The sequence below is a fragment of the Anabrus simplex genome, chromosome 1, assembly GCF_040414725.1.
Source record: "Anabrus simplex isolate iqAnaSimp1 chromosome 1, ASM4041472v1, whole genome shotgun sequence".
NCBI lineage: Eukaryota > Metazoa > Arthropoda > Insecta > Orthoptera > Tettigoniidae > Anabrus > Anabrus simplex.
Genome location: NC_090265.1, coordinates 615,897,974 through 615,921,916, shown reverse-complemented (window position 1 = coordinate 615,921,916; position 23,943 = coordinate 615,897,974). Strand labels below are relative to the sequence as shown.

At 37.3% G+C, this 23,943-nt stretch overlaps 1 protein-coding gene and 1 non-coding gene across 3 annotated transcripts in view; one reads left to right on the top strand and one right to left on the bottom strand.

Moving 5' to 3' along the window:
* Nucleotides 1-17,624, bottom strand: part of BORCS5 (BLOC-1 related complex subunit 5) — a 34,685-nt gene extending 17,061 nt beyond the window's left edge. Inside the window, exons 1-4 of one of the 2 annotated variants that reach the window (XM_067144953.2) lie at nt 17,508-17,601; nt 15,893-15,949; nt 14,668-14,910; nt 7,245-7,447 (exon numbers count right to left, since the gene is read on the bottom strand). In XM_067144953.2, the coding sequence (XP_067001054.2) occupies nt 7,245-7,447; nt 14,668-14,878 (414 nt within the window). In that variant the 5' untranslated portion in view covers nt 14,879-14,910; nt 15,893-15,949; nt 17,508-17,601. Of the gene's footprint in view, nt 1-7,244; nt 7,448-14,667; nt 14,911-15,892; nt 15,950-17,507 lie in introns of both variants that reach the window. The other variant, XM_068227139.1, reaches the window with a different exon arrangement.
* A 273-nt stretch (nt 17,625-17,897) lies between these two features.
* Nucleotides 17,898-17,970, top strand: TRNAV-CAC (transfer RNA valine (anticodon CAC)). The gene has a single exon. It is a non-coding gene; the product is annotated as a tRNA-Val (tRNA).
* The last annotated feature ends 5,973 nt before the right edge of the window (nt 17,971-23,943 follow it).

The window sequence follows — 23,943 nt, the reverse complement described above, 5'->3', positions numbered from 1 at the left end:
CCAAAACTACTGGACGTAAGGAAATGAAATTTTGGGGATATATTCATATTAAGATGTAGGTGCTCGCTAAGAGAGGATTTTTTGATATTCCTTCGCTAAGGGGGTGAAAAGAAGGGTGAAATTTTAAAATGAGTGTGTCTATATCTCGAAACTTTAAAAGTTTACAGATGTAAAAATTGGTATTTAGAATCTTCATTAAACATAAGGAAACATGTATTTTTTTGTTTTCGGAAAATCGCAATAGGAGGGGTGAAAAGGGGTGAAAAAGGGGTTGAATGCCTTTAATGAGGCTACTTATATTTCAGAAACTGAAGATATTACAGACCTGAAAATTGGTGTTTGGGATCTCCTTTAAAAATAAAGAAACACGTATTTTTTGTTTCTGGAAAATCCAATTAAGGGGGGGTGAAAAGGGGGTAAAATTTTAAAATGAGTGTATCTATATCTCAAACATTTTAAAGCTTATAGATGTGAAAATTGGTATTTAGAATCTCCTTAAAAAATAAAGAAACACGTATTCTTTTGTTTTCAGAAAATCCCAATAGGAAGGGTGTAATAGGGTGAATAATGGGTTGAATGCCTTTAATGAGGCTACTTATATTTCAGAACCTGAAGATATTACAGACCTGAAAATTGGTATTTGGGATCTACTTTAAATGTAAAGAAACACGTATGTTTTCGTTTTTGGAAAATACAAATATTGGGGGGGGGGGGGTGAATTTAAAAAATGAATGTGTCTACATCTTAAAAGTTTAAAATTTACAGATGTAAAAATTGGTAGTTAGAATCTCCTCTAAAAATAAAGGAACACGTATTTTTTTGTTTCCTGTAAATCACAATAGGAGGGGTGTAAAAGGGTGAAAAATGGGTTGAATGCCTTTAATGAGGATACATATATGTCAGAAACGGAAGATATTACAGAACTGAAAATTTGTATATGGGATCTCCTTTAAAAATAAAGAAACACGTATTTTTTTAGTTTTTGGAAAATCCTATTAATGGCGGTTAAACAGAAGTGACAAATTGGGGTGAATTTTTTGAAAGAATATCTTGGAAACGTAAAATATTACAGACGTAAAAAGTGGGTGTTTGGAATCTCCTGTAAATGTAAAGAAACATAGGTGATTTGTTTTTGAAAACTCCACTTAAGGGGAACCCAAAAGGGGTGAAATTTTAAAATGAGAATTTTTACAGTATATCTAAAAAAAACTTAACATGTTACAGAAGTGAAAAATGGTATTTTTATCTCTATTAATCATAAAGAAACGTGTATTTTTAGTTTTCGGAAATACCACTTGGGTGGAGGGGGGGGGGGGGGTGAAAGTGACTGAAAATGGTGTTGAATTCTTTTAATTAGGCTACTGATATCTTAAAAATAAAGGTGTTACAGACGTGAAATTTGATATTTGCAATCTGCTTTAAAAGTAAAGAAACACGTATTCTCGGAAAATCCAATGAAGGGGGGGGGGGGAGGGGGGTGAAAGAATTGAAAAATTAGTTGACTTTAATTGTATGAGAATATATACATCTAATAAAAACTAAAGTTGTTACAGACGTGAAAATTTGTATTTGGATCTCCTTTAAAAACAAAGAAAAACGCGTTTTGGGGAGAAACCATCTTGGGGGGCGGGAGTGTAAAGGAGTTGAATTCCTTTCATGAGGACACATAAATCAACAAGTGAAGAAGTTAGAGTCGTGATAATTGGTATTTAGAAGATCCTTTACTATTAAAAAAACAAGTATTTTTTTTGCGGGAAAATTCACTTCGGGGGGGGGGGGGGGGGTGAGTAGTCTGAAATGAAGTGACAAAAGTAAATTATATTTATGGGGATACTTATATCTCAAAACTGAAGGTAATAGACGTGAACATTGGTGTTTGGAATCTCCCTTAAACATAAAGAAACACGCCTTCTTTTAATTTTTTTGGGGGGGTTGGCAGTAAAAACTAACGGCGGTGGGGTGTAAAAGGAGGTGAGACCAATTGATTTTACTGTTCTTGATGTACTTATAAGGATCCTCCGTTGCTCAGGCGGCAGCGCGCCGGCCTCTCACAGCTGGGTTCCGTGGTTCAAATCCCGGTCACTCCATGCGACATTCATGCTGGACAAAACGGAGGCGGGACAGGTTTTTCTCTGGATACTCCGGTTTTCACTGTCATCATTCATCCCAGCAACACATAATAGTAATAAGAAGAAGAAGAATATTAATAATAATAATAATGTTCCTGACCGTCGTCAAATGTGCGGACCGCGCTGGAAACGGCTCCTGGACGGGTAATGACTAAGAATGCAGTCCGGCCGCGGGTTCAGTGCCGCCAAGGCACCCAGTATGACACCACGCCAGATCTCCTGAAGGATTTTATTCAGATTAAAAATGATTATAGGAAAATACGGTATGGCAAAGATTTACGGACCCAACTGACCAGGAAGAATACCTGAGCCTAGCCCGAGAAGTACGAAATCCATTGCTGGAAAGGAAGATTGAAAAATGGGAGGAAACGTGCCGTAATCTAATAGAAAACGAGCCAGATCGGGAATATTGGTGGATTCTCGCTGAAAACGAGTCAGATCGCGAATTTCGGCGGATTATATATCTAAAACAATAAGCATTCAATTATAAATTTCAGTATAATACCGTAGCGAAGCACGGGTACCTTGCTAGTATATATATATATATATGCATGATTTAAAGTGCACTGATGGAATCTGAGGATGTTCATGTAGAACAAAATAATGTCAAGTATGTAGTAGTATAATATGTGTTTTCGACAAACTGAAAAGCTTGAGAAAATATATATAGTTAAACCACCAAATCAACATACATATTACAATCTAAAAAATTTATTAATGGAATAAATGTGAACATGTTTTAGCTCTTGGAGCCATCATCAGCACAAACACATACCGTGAATAAAATCACAACTTAAGTGCACTTGAACTAAATGAAAGCAGGGTTATCATAATAATGTTGTTGGCTTTATGTGCCACTAACTACCTTTTTATGGTTTTTGGAGACGCCAAGGTGCTGGAATTTATTCAAGCAGAGTTCTTTAACGTACCAGTAAATCTACAGACACAAGGCTGATGTATTTGAGAACCTTCAAATACCACCGGACTGAGCCAGGATCGAACCTGCCAAGTTGGGGTCAGAAGGCCAGCGCATCAACTGTTCTGAGCCACTCAGCCCAGCAAAAGCAGTGAAAAATGTCCACGCCGAATGCAGTTATAAAGGCTTAAGTGAAACTCTGCACTGACTCACATTAGCACTCATAGTGGTAGAAAAAGGCAATCTAATTAACTGGATAACGATGATTAAGAAAAGGATTGTAATTTTTAGGAATAAATAAAGAATATACTCATATTCACATATACTCATATTCCCATACTTTATTATATTTTATTTACCTCAAATCCGTAGCTCATATCCCTCGGCTGTTTTCAACATTGAGTTGCTTGCCTGAAGGGCTAGAACTGTGGATTTTTAAAATTCTATTAACATATATCTCTTGGCAGAAGCCAGAGTTAAACGTAGACTCCACTAAAGCCCAAGTCTCATTTACAGCAGTGACAATATGGAAGCTGCTGAGGTACATACAGGTGATCCTCACTAATGATGTTCAGAGCATGACTATTGCGTCTGGATGTCATGATAGGTGTTTTACACAGGGTCAGATGTAAAAATAGCACTTTCTGGTCCTGTGAGGAAAGCATTGGCAAACTACCTTACTCGCATAACTTTTGGATTCAACATGCCTCCTGGCTAATACTGTAATCAAATGATCACTCTTTTAATTAAATTTTATACAGGCCATGACCCTTGGAGGAGTGGAGGGTAAAGACTTGGCACTAATTGAGATACTGTGGTTAGCTTCAAGTTCAGCCATCTTTGCTTCCAGAAATTAACCTAGTACTCATGCTTGGTGTAGGCTGAGAGAACCTCAGGGTCTTGTGCCTCTCCAGAAGTGGAAATCTTGTTTCTTAAACGTTTTGATTTCCTGGCAACGAATCAAACCCACATCCTTCCAGGTGACCAGAACACACATTTATTGCCTCGCTAGATAGTCCCTTGCTCCTTTAATTAATTGAGGGTATATGCTTATACATAAAAGCATACTCTGTTAAAATTGCTCTCATATGCATTTACCTTCTGAGAGATATTTTAAAGTATCAGTCACCACTGATCTACATTTAGGGCTGTCACTTAGCTGGCAGAGACCCTATCAATTGTTCACCTAGTTTTCTAGTAAGTGATTTCTAAGATGTTAATTAAAACAAGAGTTAAAAGGTTTCCACCTATTCAATAATCATTTACTGTAACCTAAAAAGTTATATACTGGTATATTCAGAACTAGTGGTCTTGATCGAGACCATCACCAGTCAAAATCATGAAGTTAAGGCAAAACAAATTAAAATAGATAAAATGTATAAACATACTCGTATTTTGTGTTTTACATATGTAACCTGTATTTTTGTGCATATTTTAACTGTAAATCAAGTTCACGGATGAAGATGCTTTCTATGAAAAATTTTTAATTTTAATTTTAAAATAAATTATTGTTATTTTAATCTAAGAAAAATCGTATGATTTTAAAGTGGTGGAAAGGTAGAACTTCTCAAATGCACAAGTTGGAACTTGTTATATATAATAATTCTACCACGGACCAAGATGATATTACTTATAACAGTCTAGCCATTCGTCTTCTTATTCCCAAATCTTCCCAACCCAAACTTTGCAACATTTCCATAATGCTACTCATTTATCAGAAATCACCTGGAACAAATCGTACTGCTTTTATTCCAATCTTTTCCAGTTCTTGAATTAAGTAATCCTGGTGAGGGTCCTGTATTCCAGAATCGTACTCAAACTGGGGTCTTACCAGTGACTTATACACCCTCTCCTTTGCAATCTTACTACAACTTCCAAATACCCTCATAACAAAATGAAGAAGTCTATAGCATTTAGTTTCAATCCCTGCCCCAATGAAGATATTTCCTGTATTAAAACCTAGGTACTTAAAATGATCCCATGGGGTACTTTCTCTCCATCGTATGTATGTTTAGTCCTCAGCCCGAAGGCTGGTTGGATCCTCAACAGCTCCGCCATCAGCTGTCATAAATGGCCTAGGCATCACTGAAGAGGCGTACTAGGGAAATGAGGAGTGAGGTAGTTTCCCGTTGCTTTCCTCACCGAGCCAGAAGTTGCTATTACATATCAGTCTGCCAAGCCCACTGAAATGCATGCACCAACTGACCCTATGAGCAACATTTTCAGACCATTCATAGCAGGGACTGGCTGCATAAGGAATGGCATTACTAGCATCACTCATACCTCAGTCACTTTCATCTTGTCAAAGCCAAGGATAAAGCTGAGACAGATCAATGAAAGTAACAATATTGCTCTAGCCCATACCAGAAGACAAAGTGCACTGTAAACACTACATCCTGCCAGTAAAGACAGTTCTCTCCATCAACACAGTAATTAAAACAAAGGGGACTGACTTTGCCTCCTGGTGAAACTTACAACCTGACTTTTCACCCCATTAACCATATCAACATTGTCTGCTGTTCATTTCACAACAGTGTCAAAGTCATTTTTGCAGTAACTCAATTTTGTACAGTAAATTAAAAAAAATACTTATCTGTGATTCCAGTTCTTTACTCATATAATTTATATATGTATATATAAGAAAACATAAAAGTCCAATAATACTGCCTTGCAAACCTCCAACTTCATCATTACAGGATCAGATTATGTTTCACCTACTCTAATTCTCGGAGTTCTATTTGTTAGAAATTTAGCCCCCACATCCCGAAAGCACTCGTGATTTACCCTACCAAAAGCCCAGGATAGATCAACGGCAATCCAGTCCATTTAACCACCTGAATCTGAAGTATGTGGCATATTTTGCTAGAATCCTACAAGTTGAGCCTCACTGAAATAACCTTTCCTAAACCTGAACTGCTTTCTATCAAGCCAGTTAAGCTTTTAATTTATGGGTCTTCTGATATTGTGACCATAGATGCAGGGCCTCAAGTTCTATAGGTCTACTGATAGTGTGCTAATACCACATACCCACACAGAATTTGAACCAAAGGGTTCATAATTTTTAATTTCAGAAATCCCACATATAATAGGCAGGACACTAACTATGTCTCTCTTGGTGTAGCTATATTAAGAGGACCAAAACAGCAAATGTCAAATTTCTCTGTTAATATCAGCTGTATCGAAGAACTGCAAATAATAAAAAGTTGTGCAAAATATAAATTTCCATTTCATCTGTTTCCATAGTATGAGGAGTAATAACAGAGATATTTGCGATTATTTCATTTTTTATCTCTGGAAATATTTCTACCTAAAAAGAGTACATAACAAAGTTAGAGAAAATACAATTCTTAATCACTTCTATCTAATACATTTTTGTAGTATGAGCCGTAATAATGGAGATATTCATGAATTTTCCACCAATGGAGAACATTGCTGACATTTAAATATTACCCAGTCGTCACGATAATGAATAGTCAATGGTGGTAGTTTTTTTTTTTAAATTTCAAATTAGTTAAGTTTTCCAGTATTTTTTAATCTTGAATTAGTTTTGACACACTGGAAAAGCTAGTCATTAGCCTGTATTGAACAGGGAGATAATGAAGTTGACTGTCAAAAACCCGAAGGAACAATCACTGGAAGAAGGAGGGAAAAAGAATCCTCGAGTGGGGAGACTGGTTGAAAGCTGAGGCCTCAAATTCTTTAACAGCGCCACGCTGCAAGAAAACAACATGTGATGACCTACGATATCCTAAGCTCCTAACCTATATCAACAATAACAGACCGAGTATCGTTGTTAGGTTAGGTGTGCTCTCCTCTTCTGTTGCCAATCATCTTCACTAGATGTTAGGTCCCTTAAAACAACATCATCATCATCATTATCTCCACTAGATACCATTCTTGTTGCAATTTATAAACTAATCAATGAACGACTGGTACCACAACAGGTAGTTTTACTATAAAATATAAACTAGGCCCAACTATTTTCAATTTACAAGAAAAGTAGAACAAACAAAAATTTTGATCTTCAAGAATATTCAAAGACATATCCTTACAGACATTATCACGATATGACTAGATCTAGATATTCATCTACTGTCTCCATGATGCAGAGAGATAGGCAAGCAATAAATAGAAAGAACTAGTTCACTTCCATCAACATTTCAAATCATCATGCATTGAAGTAAACCAAATTGTCTAACCTGCAATCTTAGTAAATCTGGATCTTTATCGGTAGGTTCAGCACTGACCGCTGGTTTAACTACTACAATATTGTGTGCTGGTGACTTAGTAAAGGTTGAAAGCTGTCTCTTGGGCATGATACCAGAGTTTTTCCTGTTATTTGGAGCCCCAAGTGATTTTCCTCTCTGAAGATGTCCATGTTTTTGAGGTAATTTAGGCGAGTCTGTAATTAAACACAATTCCTAACACATTAGAATATGCTCAAATATGATCAACAGAGAACAGATCAACAGAAAATGAGTCACAATACTGGACTCTTCAATATAAAATGTAATTCAGAAACATCCGTATTTGTTTTACTGTTTTAGTATGATTTTGCGTCATAAAAGGATCATTGAAACCAGTGCTAAATAAAGAAAATGTAGGCAAATAAAGAAAACGGTAGAAAGGGAGAGTAATTTTCCTTGGCAAATATACTTTATAAACCTTTTTTTTTGGTTTTCCTGGCAATTACAGAAAATAACGTTCTGTGAATATCGAGCAGAGCAGCTGTACTTGTCAATATGTTCATTCACCATCATTCATTTCATCGTTATTAGCTCCTCAACTAAAGTTGGTGACAGGAAGGTTACCCAGCCATAAAAACATGCCATACCCATCACTACTGATCTGCATTTAGGGCAGTCACCCAGGTGGCAGATTCCCTATCTGTTATTTTCTTAGCCATTTCTTAAACAATTTTAAAGAAATTGGACATTTATTGAACAACTCCCTTGGTAGGTTATTCCAATCCCTAAAACTCCCCTTCCTATGAATAAATATTTCCCCCAATTTGTCCTCTTGAATTCCAACTTTATCTTCATATTGTGATCTTTCCTACTTTTAAAGACACCATGAAATTGAAACAAGAAATAAAGTGGTTCAACCTATTCAATACAAGTAAATAAGAAATGTAAATTCTTATTTGGTTAAAAGCGGTACTGGTTTCGACCATGAATAGCAATCATGTCAATCCACCAGTTTGACCCTGTCTGAGACAATCCATCACTGGCTTGTCACGATTTGTTAATAATTATAAAATGTGTCTGATTGTTATTCTTTTGGCCATTCTTGAAGGTGTGACGTAACCAGTTTGAATGCATGTTCATGTAACCGATGATTAAAATGTTCATGTGATTTAGCGATTATTGGGTTTATAAATTTTATTCATTCAGAACCATGCATGTCCCACCCCACCAACTTTCACGAATGGAAGAGCAAGCCTAACTTTCATGACCAGCATTCGCCCCTGAAAAAGAGACAGGTGAGTAAGTAAGCACTCAGATACTTATAATATTTATTGTCATTCACAAACTTTATTCTTTTCAAACCTTTCTAATTTTCTTTTTTCCATTTTTCACTTTTAGACTTCCCTTACTTCTTAAAACACAAGGAACCGCTAATTAGACTAAGCCTAGAAATTCAACCACAATAATTTGAAAGAAGTTCCACCTGAATTAAGTCGAACTTCAAAACTTAGTATTAGAACATCAAGAATAATAACTCTTCAGCTAAATGTTCGACTATCATTCAGTATTTTTAACTGAGCAGTTACAGGGTCTGTACCAAAATGACTCAAAAGACAATGTAACTAATTTTATGATCTTCTCTGAAGACCTAACATCAAGTCTTTTTAAACAACTTCAAAAATGGTTTTTGATTTTAATGTATGCAGGTCACTTGAAGTGTAGATCTTTAACTGTGCCAATTGACTTGAGTTCTTAATTTATAACTCAAGAAGATTAGACATGTCATTTAAGAAATAGTTCCGAGTTTTCTAGAAATTAATGTGTATCTTTAGTTTTGCTCTTTGGCTGAAGATGTCTCCCACAGAGAGATGAAACACGTCCCTTCAAAGCTGTTCTGAAAAGGAATAAAATAATTTTAAGTAGCCTATTGTAAAGGTAGAATTTTTTCTCAAAAAAATCTAACACTTGTTCAGGGTTTACCATCTCGCAAGAATATCACAACCGTGTATTTAAAGAGAAATGGCAGCAATGAAGGATAGGACTAAAAGTCGAACATGAAAGTACACATCCATTATATACACATAGATCTCCTGTGCACAGACAGGTCTAGGGAGAGTCCCCTTAAAATCTTTATAGAACTAAAAGTTCCATCCAGAAAGACTAGATTACAGCTGTGGAAGAAGGCTGCATTGTTGCAGTGGTCTAGCCACTTGACTCCCAACCTGAGTGTTCAAAGTTGATCCCAGGGTTTCTAGATGGCAGTAGGAAAGGCATCCAGTTTTAAACTCATGGCTAACTCTTAAAACAAGCCTGTGGGAACGTGGTGTTAAAAAAAAAAAAAAATTAAAAAAAAAATGTTGAATTTAATTATGAAGAAAAAATTATTAATGAAAGAATGAAGAAACAATATGCTGATTTACATCAACTTTAAACATGTTAACCCAAAATAACTACAGATATAGACTACTAGCAAGATACCTGTGCTTGGCTATGGTATTATACTAAAATTTATGATTGAATGCTTAACATTTTATATATAATCCACCAAAATTCGCGATCTGATGCCAAAGTTGCTCCCATTCTTCAATCTTTATTTCCAGCAATCGATTTAGTACCTTCCCGGCTAGCTCCAGGTATTCCGCCTGGTCAGTTGGGTCTGTAAATCTTTGCCATCTTTTCCTATAAGCATTTTTAAAATGGATCAAATCCTTGAAGATACCCGGCGTGTTGTCGTCTTGGGTGCCTTGGCGGTACTGAACCCGCGGCCGGACTGTATTCATAGTCACTACCCGGCCGGGACCCATTTCCAGCACGGTCCGCACATTTTTACGACGGTCCAGAATATTACCCATATTATTAGGGTGGGTGATATTAGTTGAATTTAGATTTTTATTATTATTATTATTATTATTATTATTATTGATGTTCTGGACCCCGCAGCAAGGTGCAAGACCACTACTTGGCGGTAAATGACATCTGCTGCCAGCACCATTGTCACGCGTTGGCAAGTAAACGGGATTTCTGGCGATACAAACAATATACTTCCGAGCAATATTGACCTTAATATAGATGTGAACAATTGCATTGTGAATATCATTCCTATCGTTTATTTCAAATGTGTTTAAATTTTTATTTATATGCCAGGAAAATCTACTGTAATCTAACTTTAAATTCTCCAAAAGGAAAAGATGGCTCTTGCTATTTGCTATTACGTCGCACCGACACAGATAGGTCATATGGCGACGATGGGACAGGAAACGCCTAGGAATTGGAAGGAAGCGGCCGTGCCCTTAAGGTACAGCCCCAGCATTTGTGTGGTGTGAAAATGGAAAACCATCTTCGGGGCTGCTGACAGTGGGGTTCAAACCCACTATCTCCCAGATGCAAGCTCACAGCTGGGCGCTCCTAACCGCACGGCCAACTCGCCCGGTAAGATGGCTCTTTAAATGAACCCAGGAAAGATTTAAATGATTGGTTTATGATTAGAATAAGTACATTATGAACAGTAAAATCAACTGGTCTCAACTTCTTTTTCGCCCCACCACCGTTACGTTGATTCCTCCCTCCTCCCCCCCCCCCCCCCCAAATAAAAAAAAAGGCGTGTTTCTTTAAGTTTAAAGGAGATTCCAAATACCAATGTTCACATCTGTTACCTTCAGTTTTGAGATATAAGTATCCCTATAAAAAGAATTCACTTTCTTTCACTTCCTTTGGTGAATTTCCCAGCAAGAAAATGCTTGTTTCTTTAATAGTAAAGGATCTTCGAAATACCAATTATCACGACTCTAACATCTTCAGTTTTTGAGACGTGCCCTCATGAAAGAAATTCAACTCCTTTTCACCCCCGCCCCCCAAGATGTTTCCCCCAAAAAACGTGTTTGTTTTTTTGTTTTTAAGGGGGATCCAAATACCAATTTTCATGTCTGTAACAACTTTAGTTTTTATTAGATTGAAGTATCCTCATACAATTAATTCAATTAATTTATCAATTCTTTCACACACCCCCCCCTTTTTCATTGGATTTTTACCAATTTTCATGCCTGCAAAAATATTTCGTTTTTTAGATAATAGTATCTTCAACTAATTTTTCAATTCTCCCCCCCCCCCCTTCTAAGTGGATTTCCAAAAACAAAATTACGCATTTCTTTATTTTTAAAGGAGATTCCAAATACCAAATTTCAAAGTCTGTAACATCTTCTGTTTTTGATATATCAAGATCCTAATTATAGAATTCAACCCCATTTTCAGTCACTTTTACACCCCCCCCCCCCCCGCCAAAAAGTAGTTTTTCGGAAAAAAAATACATGTTTGTTTATTTTTAATGAAGATTTTTAAAAATACCATTTTTCACTTCTGTAACACATTAAGGTTTTGAGATATACTGCAAAAATGCTCGTTTTAAAATTTCAGCCCCTTTTTAGTTCCCCTTAAGTGGAGCTTCCAGAAACAAATCACCTATGTTTCTTTACTTTTACAGGAGATTCTAGAAACCAATTGTTATGTCTGAAAAAATTTACGTTTCTGAGATATACTGTAGATATTAATAGTCTTTCTAAAATTTTATCCCAATTTCTCACTCCTGTTTTTAACCTTCATTAATTGGATTTTCCAAAAGCAAAAAAATACATGTTTCCTTATTTTTAAAGGAGATCCCAAATACCAATTTTCAGGTCTAACATCTTCAGTGTCTGAGATGTAAGTATCCTCGTTAATGGCATTCAACCCTTTTTCACCACTCCTATTGGGATTTTCTGAAAACAAAAAAAATATGTTTTTCTTTATTTTTAAGGGAGATTATAAATACCAATTTTTACATCTGCAAACTTTTAAAGTTTTGAGACATAGATACACTCATTTTAAAAATTCACCCCCCTTTTCACCCTCTTAGTGACGTGATATCCAAAAATCCTCCCTTAGCGAGCACCTACATTGTAATATAAATGTATCCTCAAAATTTCATTTCTTTATGTCCTGTAGTTTTGGCTCGGCGATGATTAATCGGTCAGTCAGTCAGGACATGTTCTTTTATATATATAGAATAGTTACATCAATACATCAATACAGAATTTAACCCAGAAACTTTTGGAACCTTTCTCACGTGTGCTCCTATCCTACTTCCCAATGTTCTATCTTTGATAATTATAATCAAACACTTGTTTTCTGAATTTTCACTACTTTTATCTCATTAAGTTTCCTTTCCATTATACATTTGCATTCAAACAAAACAAAAAATACCCTCACACAACTATCAATTGTTTACATAGTCTTAAATGATTTCTAAGCATTTGGAAATTTATTGAACATTTCGTTTGATAAATTATTCCAATGTCCAATTCCTCTTCCTATAAATGAATATAGGGCCTATGATCCAATTTTCCCCTTGAATTCCAACTTTGTCTTCATATTAGGTTATGACCTACTATCTGCGCACTTTTTAGCAATAGATTTACACCCTAGTGCTGAATCGGTCGCCTTCAGTTATCTTCAAGATTCGTACTGGCAACCTTTGAAACACAAACTAAGAAGCGCTTATGATCGCTGTGCGACATCTGGCGTACATTTTACGTATTCGTACTGTTGTTTACACAGCAAAGCCAAACTATATAATTCATGCTAGGAACACGTTTCACATCGAGAAATGTTATATAGTATTACTAGCAGAAGTACCCATTCTTTGTACGGGTTATCAGAAACTGGCTTTAGTTACTCATACTGTCCGTGTGACTGACTTAATTAGATATTTATATCAATGCTGTATTTATTAAGTACGTAGAAATTATTTGTCATGTTTGGAATTATAGTGTATTTTCTTCTTTTCTTCATGGGGGCCTCTAAATATTAGTTCCTAATTAGCGTCAACCTCTAAGATCTTTTGCTACCATGTTTTCCCTTCATTCCCACCCAGATATACCTGCTCCCTTCACAAAGCTGCTGGTTTAGTGTAAGCATTCTTCCACTAGACCACAAATATAAATATTATTGAATGTATTTGTTTGATCCGATATTTCGTAACTATTACAAATGATCAAGGAAATACGCGATGCATGAAAGAAACTACTATAATTATCGAGAATTGTAACTCTCTGGGCTTGTCACTCATGTCGCACATCATATAATGAATCTGAGTATAAATGTTGAAAATTGGGTATAGTATATAGGTTGTTTTCATGGTTACGATTATCGTAAAAGTGGACAAACATATCGGCACTAATAACATCAGTGATCCTACTACTCCATGATTTGATAGAAAATAGTTTAAACTATAGGTAACAGACTCCGCAAAATGCTGAAACCTAAGCCAGTACGTAAAAACGGAGGCCCGTCGGCAACCGCTGGTCGCTGTACTACGGAGATCTCTGGGGCTATTATTTTTATACTTCACTCCCTTTCCATCCCCGCCCAAAGGAGTGCTATGAGCGTCGTACACAGCAGTTTATTTTTCCAGATATTAAGTCATATGTGTATCAATTTTGGTTGGCAGCTATGCCCAAACGTACATGCATAATCTAGCTGCTGTAGAATCCTGGAGGTGACGTTGTCATGGTTACGGCCGTTCGTTTCTTTATCTGATTCCTAGAGCAGGGGTAGTGTGGTTCCAATATCTCCATTACGGTTGGTTTTAGGGCCTTAAAACATGGTTTTCGGGCCCAAAGGTTTTACCGAGTTTTGTTCTTAGCGTCAAGGAAAATGAGCTTTGTCTCGTCCTTGTACGGCAAATTCGATTTTGCCTATATTAGCCTATTATTTTAATATTTTTATATCACCCCCTCCCCCGTCGCCCCCCCTCAAATTGTTTGAAAATAAAATACAGCCCATGTTACTCACTGGCAATGTATCTTTCTATAGGTGAAGAAATTTTTAAAATCGGTTCAGTACCGTAGTTTTCGAGCCTATTCATTACAAACAAACAAATTTTTCCTCTTTATAATATTATAATTAAGTATAGATGTATTGTGTGTGTGACACAGTTGTTGGCGTAAGATAATATAGGTTTAGGAAATTCATATCGATCAATCATATTATCAATTCAATTCAGATTTCATTTCCACTCAGTTGGCAGCATTACCGGAACCGGCAGTGCTCCCTCCTTACTCCTCACCACAGTACAAAAAATCTATCACTAAAAAGTGCGCGTACAGTAGTTTCCTAAAACATCTTTTTCTACTTGTCTCTCTCAAGTTCTAAACTTCAGAACTCAGAGTAAATGATCATTTTCTGAAATTTACAGCTCCTTAAAAACATGAAAACCAACCATAAAACCAAATTGAACTTCTCTCCATGTAAAGCTTCAGAACACAAATGATAATTAGCTACATCATTCCTTGACAGTCTGATCCGGAAGTTTTGGACACATCCCATACTATCAATGTAGGCTAAATTTCAAAAACAAACGAGTTCCAGCTTATACAAATGAATAATATTTAAGTTTACTTGCCTCCAATTGGTCTGTTTACAGTATAAGATATATAAGGTAAGTCAGAATCCGAACAAATACTGGGGCCAGGAGAAATACTGCCAGGACGTCCAGATTCATCCAAGCCCACCTCTCGTTCAGGGATAGACTTCCCACGGCGGAACTGACTTGTGGATCTAGCCCTCCCAGTTGAAGGGCCAGGACTTTGCTGGCTACTCTGTTCTGAACCCATTGTTCACAGCAGCATTATAACTGTGGAATGATCTGAAACAGTGAACAATAAGCGCACAGTTACAAATTGAAAGGTTAAATAAACTGAATTGTATCAGGTAATATATACACAATGTAATAATAATAATAATAATAATAATAATAATAATAATAATAATAATAATAAATGTTCTTAATTTTAAATCTAACTAACTACTTCTATGGTTTTCATTTTTGCCCTGCAACAGTTTTTTTAATTGCTGATAAATCTAATGACACAAGCTTTTTGTGCATAACGTAAATTTGTAGAACACATACAAGACTCTGATGTGATGCACCTGACTTCTATTAGGCTACAGTTATTTTAAAATATTAGTATGCAGCTTTTTATTTTCAGTATGAAACATGTTTCCCTTTTACATTTTCCCTGCTTCATGAGCAGCAGCAAAATGTGTAGCATCATCATGTTGTTTCCTCACCCTCTATATTCCTTTTGTGTTGACTAGTTATTGGACCAAGAATTAAGTAAATTCCCTTCGTATTATGGAAGCATAATGATAGAAGACCAATACATGAATATGATAAAACAGATGGGAGTAGGCCTAGATTTTTACAAATATTGGAGCCCGGAGAAATACTGCCAGAACATCCAGATTCATCCAAGCCCACCTCTCATTCGGGGATAAACTTCCCATGGCGGAACTGACTTGCTGATCTAGCCCAGTTTGTACAAATAGATAATATTTAAGTTTACTTGCCTCCAATAGGTCTGTTTACAGTATACGATATATAAGGTAAGTCAAAGATGAATAGGTTAGCACAAGACAGGATGGTATGAAGCATGGAACAAACCATAAAACGAACTGATAATTTAAATGACATTATTGTTAATAATGATATTACAACTGAATATCATCACAACTAGGATATAAAAATGTTTGTATAATTTTCATATTTCCTTTTACTAATTTTTCCCTCAAAGTGTCCTTCCAAGGAAGGGGTAAATCTATGCAGCCAACAGAATGAGCAAACTTACATTCTTCTTCCATGATAAACCTCTTCACTGCAATTCTGCAAATATCTTGTAGACCTTCTATAACAAATAAATAGAACATCTGTGAAGAACTGGTGCAGCTCCCCACATTTTTCTTCTCTTTTTTTTTTATAATTTGCTTTACATCACACCGACACAGATCTTATGATGACGATGGGATAGAAAAGGCCTAGGAGTGGGAAGGAAGCGGATGTGGCATTAATTACGGTACCGTACAGCTCCAGCATTTTCCTGGTGTGAAAATGGGAAACCAAGGAAAACCATCATCAGGGCTGCCGACAGTGGGGCTTCAACCCATTATTTCCCGGATGCAAGCTCACAGCTGCAAGACCCTAAGCGCACAGCTAACTCGCCCCGTTCCCCACATTTTAATAAGATGCAGAATCTGATAGTTTACACTTTTGTATGATACTTCTTTTAACTAATACTGGGCCCTATGTTGTTATAAATTAACTTGCCTTATGGAAGTGTTACATCCTAAAATACAAATTCTATAGAGTATTAAATCTGAACTGGAAAGAAACTAGTTTGAAAATGAACAAGGATAAAAGTCTTTGGCAGTATGGTGCCTTATTAACCGGCAGACTACCTATAAAAATGAACCTACACGACATGACTGTGGAAGTGAGCTGACAGAAGGGCAATACTGTAACAATACCCTCTAATTCCTGGAATAGGCTACTTTTGTTCATGTTTTCCACTTGACAAAAGAATGGTCACAGAGGAAAAGTAACACAGATAATTTTGACTTACCAAAATTCAGTACGAGTTACATTACTTTTATAGCATTATAAGGATGTAATATGTTGGAAATCGTAAGTGGAATACATTGTAGAGGAGAGATGTGTTCACTGCGACAGTTAAGAACCCACCCACCGTCCCCCAGAAGTAATTTTGCTTTGAATAGACCTACTGCCAATATGACAGGTGGCTCATGTACAAAAAATACACAAAGTCTATTCAGGAAAACTGAATTATTTATTCATTTTCTTAAATTCAGGATCAAACTCGGATTCTGTTGACAATTATCAACAATATGTAGGCTATCTGTTTACCTTTTACTTAATTTTAGACAGGTACTTTAGGCTCAAAAATAGCACACGCCTAATTTTTACTTTCACAAATACATTGCAATAGATGAGGGCCTACCTCTGTTGTATGGGAGCTAACTGCTTAATTGTATTTGCTGACATACATTTGCGTCAGGATCTGAAGGGGATATACTTCTCAGTTATTAACAGTTATAAAGTACAACACATACACGTAATATTTTAAGGAAACTCGAACACAAGACTATCACAATTATAAGGACTTGGTCATGTGCAAGAAGTACGCAAAAATGCCACCGGTAGATCTTTACACTGAAATAAGAGCTTTAATGGAAAGTATTAATAGTTGGTTCTGAACCGTACATCTAGTAATGGCCAGGTCCTCCTCAAAAATATCCGCGATTGTAACTCTAACAAATAAGCATCCCCATCATTATTGATATTCAAGGATAACTGGTACTGTAAAGTAACAGGAAGATATAAAATTATGTTGAAGCGTAAATAGAATATAACTCTAACCATACCATACTAATAACCTAGTTACAAACCCATGTCTTATTATTGAAGATTTTTTCTTAAGAATTCACAAGTTGACATCCATCCATAACCCTATCAAGCGACCACAATAAATTTCGTATGCCGATGACATTTCTCTTCACATTTCTGTGTAACATTTGCCAGTCAATTAAATTGCTGCCAAACTAATGAATCTAAAATCTCTCCATTGGGGTATATTTGAGTACATATTTACGTAACTTTTTAAACAAAGAGGAACAACCTCATACAAGAGTTAATTACTTCATGATGATGTTTCATTTTACCCATTACCACCGTTGAGTATTGAAAGTTCCTTGCATTACTACAATGTCTGAGGCAAAGCATCAAACACATTTCATAGACCTATTAGATGTAACATGTTTCGCAGTACAGAGCTGTCAGTTTCCGTAGTGTAGTGGTTATCACGTGCGCCTCACACGCGCAAGGTCCCCGGTTCGATCCCGGGCGGAAACAGGTTTTGGAATTTTTGCTACTTACAAAAGCGAAATTTTAAAAAATTTAAAGTTTGTTGTAGGTATTAAAAGGTTACTCCGAATATCAACAAGGTCGTTTATGATAAACATTTCGTCTGAGTGTCAACTAAAAGCTATAATGATTTTACTTACGGGCCAATATATCATCATCATCATCATCATCATCATCTGTTTACCCTCTAGGTTCGGTTTTTCCCTCGGACTTAGCGAGGGATCCCACCTCTACCGCCTCAAGGGCAGTGTCCTGGAGCTTCAGACTCTTGGTCGGGGGATACAACTGGGGAGTATGACCAGTACCTCGCCCAGGCGGCCTCACCTGCTATGCTGAACAGGGGTCTTGTGGAGGGATGGGAAGATTGGAAGGGATAGGCAAGGAAGAGGGAAGGAAGCGGCCGTGGCCTTAAGTGAGGGACCATCCCGGCATTCGCCTGGAGGAGAAGTGGGAAACCACGGAAAACCACTTCCAGGATGGCTGAGGTGGGAATCGAACCCACCTCTACTCAGTTGACCTCCCGAGGCTGAGTGGACCCCGTTCCAGCCCTCATACCACTTTTCAAATTTCGTGGCAGAGCTGGGAATCGAACCGGGACCTCCGGGGGTGGCAGCTAATCACGCTAACCACTACAACGGGCCAATATATAATAATAATAATCGTACGGTCTCAGCTATCGTGTGCAGACATTTTAATTTGACGACATCTGGGCTGCCTGCGCATCCATTTCCACGTACCGTTTTGCTCTTCAAGATGGCAACGTAAAGAGGATCTCTGTTGGGCGATCTAAAGCTTAGTTTTAATTTTGTCTGGTCCTGGTAAACACCAAATGTGTCATCAGAGATTAGAGATCCGGGTACAGGGCTCTTCTGCATGTTCGTATTATATGTTATGGAGTACCGAATACCGTATAGAATTGATTTTCTTTAGCCGTGATTTTTTTTATTTAATAGTAAAGATTCGCACAATGTGCAAAGAAAATAATTTTAGCTCTCATTTTCATCGAGGCAGAATCTTTAGCCGTGTTTGAACCTGTGGTTTTTGGATCCGAAAACTGACACTATATTACCGATTAACAGAGGGAGATTGATCGCGAATATCCTTATGGTCAAATCTCCAAAACTGAGTACTGTGTAAAATGTTTTGTGGAATAAGTATGTTAAAATATGAAAACGGAGAAAGCGTAGTTCTGTTAATTTATACGTTCATTGGCATGTATAGCAGAGTGGCGCAGTGGAAGCGTGCTGGGCCCATAACCCAGAGGTCCGTGGATCGAAACCACGCTCTGCTAAGTGTTTTTTTAAACTTGTTTTTAAAAATAAATCTCGTTTGTCTAATGAGTGCTTCAAGTATTTAAAATTAAATTTTCAAAATCTTTAATATAAGCATAATTCAGATGCTATATTATATCATGATTGACGCTAAAAATGCGTTCTTCATCTCAACAATCCTGAAAATAAAATAAAAATTGTGAAATTAAGAGAAATAATTTGGATGTACTTGAAATGTGCGAAGTGAGATGGGTGGATGTGGAGAACTACAAAGCGGTGGCTATCGAATGTACTATTCGGGTGAAGTAAAAAATGGATTGTATGGAGTTGGAATACTAATTGGAAAAACGACTGAAGAACAAAGTTATGAAGGTTGAATATATCAATTGAAGGATTATGATGATAAGACTGAAAGGGAAAAGAAAAGAGTGATCATTCAAGTTTATATGCCGACCTGTAATAATTCTCTTGAAGAGGTAGAAGAGTGTTATGAGAAGATAGATCAACTCATTGAGAAAGAGGAAAAGAATGCATGTACAGTATGTTGTAATGGTGATTGGAATGCGGTTGTTGGTGAAGGATCAGATGGTAAGACCATTGGTAAATTTGGATTGGGAGACAGAAATGAGAGGGGAGAAAGGTTGATTTAATTCTGTAAAGAAAATTACATGGTGGTTGGAAACACTTTGTTTGACAACCACAAAAGGAAAAGGTATACTTCTTTCTTTCTTTCTTTCTTTTCTTTCTTTCTTTCTTTCTTTCTTTCTTTATCTGTTTACCCTCCAGGTTCGGTTTTTCCCTCGGACTCAGCGAGGGATCCAATTGGGGAGGATGGCCAGTACCTCGCCCTGGCGGCCTCACCTGCTATGCTGAACAGGGGACTTGGTGCGGGATGGGATGATTGGAAGGGATAGACAAGGAAGAGGGAAGGAAGCGGCCGTGTCCTTAAGTTAGGTACCATCCCGGCATTTGCCTGGAGGAGAAGTGGGAAACCACGGAAAACCACTTCCAGGATGGTTGAGGTGGGAATCGAACCCACCTCTACTCAGTTGACCTCCCGAGGCTGAGTGGACCCCGTTTCAGCCCTCGTACTACTTTTCAAATTTCGTGGCAGAGCCGGGAATCGAACCCAGGTCTCCGGGGGTGGCAGTTAATCACACTAACCACCACACCACAGAGGCGGACAATCAAATATACATGACAGGAAAATGGCCAAAGGACTTTAGTGAAATCATCTTAATCCCTATGGAAAATAAAAAGAACAACAAAAAATGTGAAGAACACAGGACATTGAGTCTAATTTCACCCGCAGTCAAAGACTTACTGCGGACGCTCAACAAAAGTGGTATATGGAAAGCTGAATAACAGTGGCGGCTGGTGGTATCTGAAGTAGGGTGTTGCACCAAAATTTTCAATGTTGCAATTTTAAATGAGAACCTTCCAGAAATAACAACAATCCCTAGTATCCGTATGTAATGAACTGCATTCCTATTAAAACTGAAATATAGCTAGCAATTAAAATACAGGAAATAATAGGCTATTTTTACAGTATAACTACAGTTATTCTTACCTCACTTGAATTGAAAATTTGCCCTCCTATTTTTCATCGATGAAAACTTGTCAGTCACCCGTTGATTGAAGTCTGAAGATTGAAGACGTCATAGGGATTGTAAGAATTAATTTCAGCAGTTTCAAGCACTCACTGAACGTTTTTTCTAGGTTGTTGGTTATTATAAACTCTGCTAGACTAACAGCGCCCGACAATGATCTGAATTCTTGTGCTAAAGAGATGGACGATAGTTCATGGCGTAGTTTTAGTTTGTCCAAAAACGTATACACTGAGCACACTGTCTACAGTATAAGGTACCCTCAGGGAACTTAGAACAGTACAAGGAGAACTTCTCTGGAAGAAACAGTGATGAAGCTACAAGATGACCTGAGAAGCTAAAATGATTTTTAGCCTGGGAAATTATCACATCACACACTTCCTTTGCTTCTCTTTTCCATTCAGTCTTGTCCAATTTCTTTTTCTTCAATGAGTAATCGGTAGGTTCATTACCGCTCGTGAGGTCAATTTCTTCTCGGATCTTGGAGATGTTTACTTCAAATGATGAAACGGCCTTATGTGCAGAACCCGCATCAGTGTCTCCGTGTTGTGGCTGACTGAAGAGAACTTCGACTAGTGGCATAATTTTCCGGAAGAATTTCAGCCAAAAATTGAAACTACAACTGGAAAGAACTTTTTTATGACCAAGAGCCTAACAAATTGTAGTTTTACTCATTACAGAGTCACCTTCCAATATCTGGTTCATACACTCAATAAGAACTTCCCTGCAGTCATAAACTGTATTTACGCATCGTGATTAAAAATTCCACCTAGTAGGGCAAGCCCGTGGCAAACGTTTCCTCACTACCTCGTCAAGTATCGCGGTCCGCTGTGGGCTGTTGGAGAAGAATACACAAATTACATACATACATACATTTTCATTATAGACTGTTATGCCTTTCAGCGTCTGAGAATTTACTAAACGTCGCCACAATTGCAAACTTGAAAAAAAAAAATCACATTGCGGTTGACTGATGCCGCCTTACTCGTTACAAGATTAACTTGATGGGCATAGCAATGCACATATTCTGCGTTGGGATAGGATTTTTTTGCAATAGCTTGTACCCCACCAGAGGAACCAGCCATAACGGATGCCCCGTCATATGTCTGTGCAATTAACTTTTGGGGAGTTTCATTTACTTTGTGCTTATTTAATTCTTCCAATAAACACGCAGCTAATGTCTGTGCGTCATGTTTTGCAGGAGACAGGAAACTCCAGAACCTTTCTATTGGTTTGCCTCTTACTACGTAACGGTACACAACAGCCATCAAGAATATATTGGAAATGTCACTGGTTTCATCTGCATTAATAGCTAAAAATTCTGATTCCCTTATTTGTTTTGATATTTCTTCCTGGAATACCTCCAACATAATTTTCAAAAGTTCATTTTGAATTGTTTTGGATGTTCCTTTGAAAACAGTTGCTTTTTCCAAATGACCGTTTAGCACGGCATCCAATTCAGCACTAAAATTTATTAGTCCTCTGAAAACACCTGGGTTTGATGATGATTCAGTTTCATCGTGCCCCTTTAAGGCCAGTTCAAAAGAACCGCAGAAACGAATACAGTTTATTAAAATATTTAACACATATCTGTTATGCCTAACTTCTTCGTTATACCCCGCAATTTTCCTTCTATACGCACTATCGAGTTGTGCAGCTACGTTGACATTTCCAAAAAGTATCAGTCTTAAACAGTTTTGAATGTGAACAGCTAAAGATTCATGTTTCTTTATTTTGGTTCTTAAATGGTTTATGTCCGTAACTCCTACTTTGGTCCACGCATTTTTAAGTTCGCAACCCCATAACCCATCACTATTTGTATAAATATCCCTTTTAAACACTCTCCTAAACTGTCGACTACGTTTTGGTAACTGAAATGTTCTCTTCCGTAATGTTTAAATTTCATTCTTATACGGGTCACCTCCAAAGGTTGGGAATAGCCCCTGTGTCATCGGCCTAGTGCCTTTTAGGTTTTAAGAATAATTGTGTAGGAGCGCAAATACTCGCCTCCATTCCTTTTGGTTTTTCGGGCCAGTTTCTTAACCTGTTCTTTTTCTGCTAAGGCCCAGTAAACTGGGTACAAGATACCCCCGTGTCATGTTTGTAAGTTGTGCCTTGATGGCAATTAATTGTAAAGTCTTACTTACTTACTGGTCGGCACTACAGTCCTTGTAGGTCCTTGGCCTCCTTTATCACCTGCCTCCATTCATCTCGGTCCTCAGCTTTTCTTCTCCAACGTTTAACTCCTAACTTTCTAAGATCATCCTCAACATCATCAATCCATCTTTTCCTGGGTCTTCCTCTCCTCCTCCTTCCATCAAGTTTTCCTATAAACACCTTTTTAACGGTGCAGGTTTCTGCCATTCTCTGAATATGACCGGCCCACATAATTCTTCCCTGCTTAATTTTAGTAACAATATCTGGCTGGCCAAACAGTCCTTGCAGCTCTACATTTGTCCTCATTCTCCACCCATCCTGATCTCTTACTGCACCGAATATCTTTCTCAACATCTTCCTTTCCCACCGTAACAACCACTGTTCTTCTCTGGAGGTCATCACCCAGCATTCTGATCCATACATAACTATTAGTCTTAGTACTGTTGTGTATATTTGAATATTTGTATTCCTGCTGACATTCCTGGATTTAAAGATATATTGCAAGGCGTAAAAGCATCGGTTTCCACTTGTTATCCTCTCCTGTATTTCCACGGAGGTTTTATTGTCCTCTGTTATTATAGAGCCTAGATATTTGATATCTTACTGTGGCCCTTCCTCTTACTCCCTCTGTCTCTCCCATCTTCATATATTTTGTTTTGTTTATATTCACTTCTAGTCCTAGAAGTCCCGTGCTTTCTCTTCTAATACTGAATAGCTTTCTTCAAGAGCTCTTTCATTTCTTGCGATTATTGCTACATCATCAGCATATGCTACCACTTGTACTAATCTGTTCAAATTGGTTCCTCCTGGGTTGATGGGCAACTGACGGATTACTTTTTCCAATGCTAGGTTAAAAAGCAGTGTGGAAAGTACATCTCCGTGTCTTAGTCCTCTCTCCACTAAAAACTCCTCTGACAGATCTTGCT